The sequence below is a fragment of the Drosophila takahashii genome, chromosome 3R (genome assembly GCF_030179915.1).
Source record: "Drosophila takahashii strain IR98-3 E-12201 chromosome 3R, DtakHiC1v2, whole genome shotgun sequence".
In the NCBI taxonomy this organism is placed as follows: Eukaryota; Metazoa; Arthropoda; class Insecta; order Diptera; family Drosophilidae; genus Drosophila; species Drosophila takahashii.
In genome coordinates, this window is record NC_091681.1 from 20,778,172 (window position 1) to 20,785,421 (window position 7,250).

Genomic DNA, 7,250 nt, shown 5'->3' on the forward strand with positions numbered 1-7,250 from the left:
TGCGATATCAATCGAAGCTCAAGAGCCGCCAACGACAACAGTCGTAATAGAGAAAATTCCGAAAGCATTACATTTGCAAACACAAAAATCCCATCCGATAAAAACAACTCCCAGTGCGTTGAACTAATCAAGTTCGTTGCCTAAGTCTTTTGATTGATTGTACACATTTCCGTTGAATGCCCCTTGGGAGCCTTATCAACATTTCTGCTGCAGTCGGCTGCCATTTTTTCTGTCGCTTTTGATTCACTTTGCATGTCTGTTCCTGCTGATTGAAATGTTTGCAATTTTTCCCCTGGCCCCTGCTTCACCACCCACTGGGGCAGATAGTTGCGGTATTGGAGTGGGCGGTGTTTAGTCAAAGTAAAAGGTTTTTAATAAACATATTTGCGTGTGCTTATGCAATAAAAACTCCTAATGAAACTGAGACTGATATTTCTACATCAAAAGTCATTTAGGCATTATACGAAATTTGAAAGTAAAATTCGAAATATTTCCCCATTTGCATAATATTTATATTACAAGCATTTTAATCAAAGTTAAGTTTTGATATCGCAAGTTATTTCTTATGCACAGGTAAAGAAATCCGGTGAAATTTTGAGCTAAAGAGCACATTAGAATATACCATTTGGTTTTGGCTTAGTTATGATAAGCATGTGTTCCGTATTTGGTTTGTAATTATTAAGTCCACTTTGTTAAAACTTTTAAAGATCCAAAAAAGTTTAATTTCCCCCATTTGTTTATGCTTGATTTTTCGCTATCTGAATAATTTATTCAAACCTAGCATTATAACCAAATATGTAGTGATTAAATCGAAGCTCACCAAATGTAATCCAATTAAATAATCCATAACTTTGCTTAGTAAATATGAACATCATGCTTAGTTAAGCTAATTTAATTTAATTGAGATTATATAGTTTAAAAAATATTATTGATTGTAGGTAAATAGTTTAAAATTTATATTATATCTTTTACTTCCTTTTGGAATGCAACTAAAAAATGGGATATTAAAATAATATATTTATTTAATAAGGATTACCGCATTTGATTTTCCCTTTAAAATAAGCTATTAAATTCGGTCACTTTTACTACACTTTTGCTTTTCCCTGCCGTTGGTCTTAACATTTTTCTCCGGCCATTTCTTACCAATGACACGCCCCTTCACCCCGGCGTTTCTACATCTGTGCAAAGTCATAAAAGTTAAACGATTGCCAGAGCTATTAAATATTTCAGACACATTTCGCAGACAAAAATTGTAACAGTCTCCAAGTGAACAAAATAAACCCAAACCCAACCCAAATTTAGGCAAAAACTTAAAATGTCTTTTGGAAATGTTGAGCGCGAAATTGGCAAACTTTATGTGCCTGAATTTCGGTGTGCAATTTGCGTTTAATTTGGGGTCACACACATTTCGGGCGAACCCCGGGCAATGTTAAGTTATGTAAAGGCGAGTTTAAGGGACGGAGCTGAGGGTAATCAATGTGAAGCAGTTTCCGAAGGCATTTTAATTGCCACAGCGCAACTTGCAACACTGCAACCTGCCCCGCGGCCAAGTTAAATGACACATGCGCCGACCCTCTTTCTCTTTCTCGCCAACATTTTCTCTCTTTTCCTCTCTGTATCTTGGCCCGCTTGTTGTTGCTGCCGCCGATGCTGTTAAAAAGACTTTCACTCTGGCCGAGCGCTAAAGATGAAATGGCTATTGACTTCGTTTTTGGCCAAAAATAAAACTGAACCATTAACTAATTAGCTTACATTTTGAGCGATTTATTGAGCTCTACATTTAAGCGTAGCGCGTCTAACTAAAAATAACACACAAATGATCGTCTTTAAACTAAAGAACATGAAAAAGGAGGCCACAAATATGTTTTAAGTTTCTAACTATCTCCTTTAATGAAAGTAATCCGATGCATCATAAATCATTACTTAACATCAATATTAAGAACGATATTTATAAAACAATTTTTTTACTTAAAGGCCTCTTTACAGTTCAGATGGAATGTCACATGGAATCCAATTTTTCATACAAATTTCAAAATCTGAGATGGAATAGATTCCATTTTCTATTTCATTTTTCATTTCGAGTTTACACTTCAAATGGAATTTGGTCAAGATTCTAAGAAAAGCCTGATATGTTTAACATAGATTAAAACAATTTTGAATAGAAGCCCTTGTAAAATTTAACAAAGTGAATTTGTCAAAGTGATTGTGGTTCCAAAAAATATCTGGAGCTCGAAAAAATAAAAACAATGCAACAAAGAGGATTCAATCGTAAACACCATGCGCACTGACTTGTTTATAGGATTCCATGCAGCCCTCCCATTCAAAAAGCGGTCCTTTTAATAGCCCATGGGTGGAAACAAGGCTTATAAGAAGAAGATGAAGAAAACCACAGATCCTGTGGATAATACAAACAGGAAATTTTCTGAAGTCAGCCAATGAACTTATGTCTTACCACTGGTGCAGCAAAATAAATATATTGTAAAATTAGAACTTGTCTTCGATTTTTTCATTGGCAGGATGGTTTTATAGGCAAAGGTTCTGCCATAGCACAGACCATGGGAATATAACTTGTTTCTGATCATCTAACAATAAACCATTCGTAAACCAATATATGGATGCAGCTATGTAATATTATTTGTAAATATTAGGATTTTAGAACCGCTAGTGCGTACGATTAAAAAAAATATAGAATTAGTGAGATCCAATAATGCACTCAGAAAAGATTCAAATAAAATCTATCATCCATTGTAAAAGCAGACACAATAGTTTTAATTTGCAAATTACGTTTTTTTAAATGTTGTGAGACATTGCAACATTTTTTAGAGATATTTTAACCAAATAATAACAGGAAATGTACATTTGAATACAACAATTTTGTCAGACCAAGCCAGCTTTTTAAAATTGTTTCACCGAAATAACAACAGACTATGTTAACGGGCTTGAAACATATGAAATTCCATTTGAAAAATTCCTACTGAGGTGTAAAGAGGCCTTAAAACAAATGTTTAATTGTAATTGAACTTTCTTATAATTATAGTTAAAATCAGGCAATACATATAGTATCATAACCAAATATTTAGTTTTTATTAAGGCTCCTGCATAATTCTGTTATGTATAATTTACAATTTGAATGGTTAGTTAATTTTTTGAATGGCTTTTTAATAAAGATAAACCTTGCTAGGCAAGTTTTAAAACAAGAATTCAGAAAATCTTGTATTTCCCCCAGAACCGCAGAGATTTGTTAGCTAATTGGTAAAAAGACCTTCCCAGATTATATTCGAATCACAATTAATAATTTCCGCGTTTGTTCTAGATGTAATATAAGGAAACAAATGTAAAAAACAATAACTGTAAAATTCTTAGTTCCTTAGAAGTATTCACAATCTTTTTGACTTTAAATCTAAGGATTGTTTAATTTTTTTATAAACTTAATTGAACAAGAACTCTGAAAAAATTGGATTCAAAATGTCTAATATTTAAGTACTAAGATAGCCTTAGTTTCTTGGTTTTCCCCACTTCTTTGTAAAAAACAATCAAATCAAATAATCACTCACCTTCTGGCCTGCCTGGGAATGGACTGCGTCCAGCACACGGGCGCCTTGTGGAGTTGATGCATATTCCGGGACGACTTGTAGGTGAGGTCGCCGCACTCCGTCTGCCACACCTGTAGATTTCCCTCCGCCGGATAGAAGGTGTACAGGCTGTGGGTGGCCGAGGCGATCACCGGCGAGGAGCCACCGCCCTCGACCACATCGACCACGCCAGCGGCCACCAGTGGCGAAAGAGTGGCACTGGAAATCGGTTGGACGAGCAAAGCCTGTCCGGCTGCCGGTGCTCCGGCTGCACTGCCTCCGCCCGTGGTCTTGTAGTTCAGCATGCGGGTGGTGGGCCCTCCGGCACTGCTGCTGCTTATGTTACCATTGCCGTCGTGCTTCAGGATCAGGCTGCTGGGATCGTAGCCATGGCGATTGTGCCGCGAAATGGCGTCCACCGAATGGGAGCGAATGCCGTTGCGGGGCGGATTCATGTGGAGTCGGCGTCCGCGCCGATAGTTGGCCGTTCCGGTTCCGGTGCCCAGATTATTGCCCGATGCCGAGGAGCCCTGCTGAATGGAAGCAGTCAACCGATGGTTGTGGACACTGGAGGCGGCGCTGGGCACCAGGGGCTGTCGTTGTTTTTGGTACTGGAGGCGTGGCTGCTGCGGTGGCGGAGCCTGATGCCTCAGCTTCGATGCCTGATCCTTGGCGAAGAACTCACGCCTCTGCAGCTGGGGGGCGGCCAAAGTGAGTGCGCCCCTGACATTTCCGGAATTCACCATTGGACCACCGCCGTTGGATGCACTGGCTCCGGCCGTCGTCTTGGAGGCGCCTCCAGTGGCCGCCGAACTGAGCTGGGCCAACTTGCTGGCATTGTTATTGCTGACTGCATTATTATTATGGTTGCTGCTGCTAGTACTGGTGCTAGTGGTTCCACTTGTCTGATGCTCCGAATCGGTGGAAACCCGATCCGGATCACTTTCGAAACCTTCGTCCAGGGATCGAGTTGGACTCAGAATGGGCTTCGAGTGCTGCTGCTCCAGTTTCGTAGACATGGCTGCTGGCCACTAAGGGGTATTATTTGTTTTTGTTTTTGTGTTTTTTTATTTTATACTTTTTTTCTTCGGCTTTAGCCCGGGTATTGGGTATCGTTACACTTGCTGCACATATGCACCTTATTTCTCTCTTTCTCCCCTGCCTGCCATGCACACTCGTTTTTCACATCTAATTTCGCTTGGCTTTCAGCTCGTTCACTTCGCGAAAAGTCGCGCCAAAGTTGCAGTTAGCAGTTGGTTTTGGTTTTGATTTTGATATTGGCTCGAATAAAAAATCGCAGGTCCGTCGCACACGTCTGTCTCGCACGAAAGTTTTTTTTCAACTGTGGAGTGGAGTGCGAGTCGGAAACCACACAGACTTGATTCGCTTCACCCGCTGCGGCTGTTATGGCCATGTTAGGTAGCTTAACATAGCAGTTACCAACAGTTGGAGAGCGCCAGAGCGCAAAGAGGAAGAGCTGCGATCAACACTTGTTGCGCTGCACCTGCTGTTACTTTCGGAGAGTGCCACAGAGACCGCTCAGCTGTTTGCCAAAAGTTATTCGCGAAATTTCCAGGAGAGAATGATCATCAGAGAGAGAGCGAGAGAGGGAGAGTAAAGGTGAAACGAAACAGGAACAGATCATCTTAGAAAAGCCTTGACATCTGCTCAATATCTTTGTTCCGGTTTGGTCTGTTGACATTTTATCTGCTCTGAAATGTAAACAACAAGCTGTCCTTTACTATTGCATTTTTTAACTTTCAAATATAAAGTTTAACTGGTTAACAGCTGCCTTTAGTAACAACAATTTTTATGAATCCATAAATTTTAGTTCACTTAACTCCAATTAAAAATCAGTTTTTTTAGTGCTCCAAATAAAAATAGTTCCTATATTACCAATTTCCTATATTCCCAATGTAAACGTTGCCAGAATTTTACTTAGTTATACTGCAGATAACTTGGCGTATACATAATCAAATAAAAACACCTCTTAACGAGGTAAAAAACTAGTGACGATCGCACCTTCAACATACAAAAGTTCTGATATCAACATTTGTGACGAAAAATTATTACACTCGTCATTAAATAGACTTTCTAATATTTTTTTATTCGGCCCGCCCTAGCAGACTATTCCAGCCTTTTTCCCTTCACAGGCATTTTCTATTGCAGCGTGCCGAATAAAAAAATATTAGAAAGTCTATTTAATGACGAGTGTAATAATTTTTCGTCACAAATGTTGATATCAGAACTTTTGTATGTTGAAGGTGCGATCGTCACTAGTTTTTTACCTCGTTAAGAGGTGTTTTTATTTGATATCAGAAGTTTTTGTTTGTTTACATTTGCTCTCATAGGAGCTAATATATACATTTAAATTTAAATTGGTCAATCATAATTTGTAAGCCATTGTATTTAAACAAATTAAGTTAAAAAGGCGTTTAAGTATTTCAAAATACCTTTTAAACGAGGTATAGCACATGTCGGTACCTTTAGTAGTGTAGAACTTACAAACTAACGAAATTTAGCTATTTTTAGCTTTTTCCCGCTAAAGTAGCGGCTTTTTCCAAAAGTCGTAGAACAAAAGATTCCTATATGGAAGTCTTAAGTGCAAATTTACTGATTCCATGACCCTAAAATACAGTTCGGATACCCTCCCACAAAATTCAATACTCAGGGAGCGTTAATTGTTCGAGCTGGCAACAGTGGCTATTTTCGTATAAAAATAACTTTTAAACGTGACTTTTTACAGTAATGTGTTATATACCAAAATTTAAGGAATCTCAAGGGCTACACAGTTTAAGGTTTTAAAGAAAATCGTTAGAGCCGTTTTTGAGAAAAATAAAAAAAGCTAAAAAAAAAAGGTTTAAAAAATTGTCTTTTGCTCATATTTTTTTAACTTTTACATTTACACAAATTGCATATAGAAGGCGTTTATAGCATTTCAAAATACCTTTCAAACGAGATGCAGCACAAGTCTGTAGCTTTAGTAGTATAGAAGTTACGGCTTTCCAAATTTTAGCTATTTATAGCTGTTTTCCCGCTAAACTAGCGAGTTTTTCCAAAAGTGGTAGAAGTAAAGTTTTTTATATCGATGTGATGAACGTCATATCAAATTTTCAAAACTTAAAAAATCATTTGATTTTATTTCAAATCATTTGAATTGATTTGATTTGATTTGAATCATGATTTGATTGATTGATTTGATTTGATTTGAATCATGATTTGAAATCAAATGAATCATGATTTGAAATCAAATGATTTGAAATCAAATCAATTCAAATCAAATCAATGATTCAATGATTTCAAATCATGATTCAAATCAAATCAATTCAATGATTTCAAATCATGATTCAAATCAGATCAAATTTGATTTTATTTCAAATCATTTGAATTGATTTGATTTGATTTGAATCATGATTTGAAATCAAATGAATCATGATTTGAAATCAAATGATTTGAAATCAAATCAATGATTCAATGATTTCAAATCATAATTCAAATCAAATCAAATTTGATTTCAAATCATGATTCAAATTAATTTCAAATTTCATATCATGATTCAAATAAAATCATGATTTCAAATCATTTGATTTATTTGAATCATGATTCAAATCATTTGAATTTGATTTGAATCATGATTTGAAATCAAATGAATCAATCAAATCATGATTCATTTGATTT

The 7,250-nt window shown here is 36.8% G+C and overlaps 1 protein-coding gene across 2 annotated transcripts in view; it reads right to left on the reverse strand.

Moving 5' to 3' along the window:
- LOC108064508 (homeobox protein prospero) overlaps window positions 1–4,914 on the reverse strand; it is a 52,235-nt gene extending 47,321 nt beyond the window's left edge. For both annotated transcript variants that reach the window (XM_017152072.3, XM_017152074.3), the window contains exon 1: window positions 3,555–4,914. In XM_017152072.3, the coding sequence (XP_017007561.3) occupies window positions 3,555–4,591 (1,037 nt within the window). In that variant the 5' untranslated portion in view covers window positions 4,592–4,914. The remainder of the gene's footprint in view (window positions 1–3,554) is intronic.
- Window positions 4,915–7,250: the final 2,336 nt, after the last annotated feature.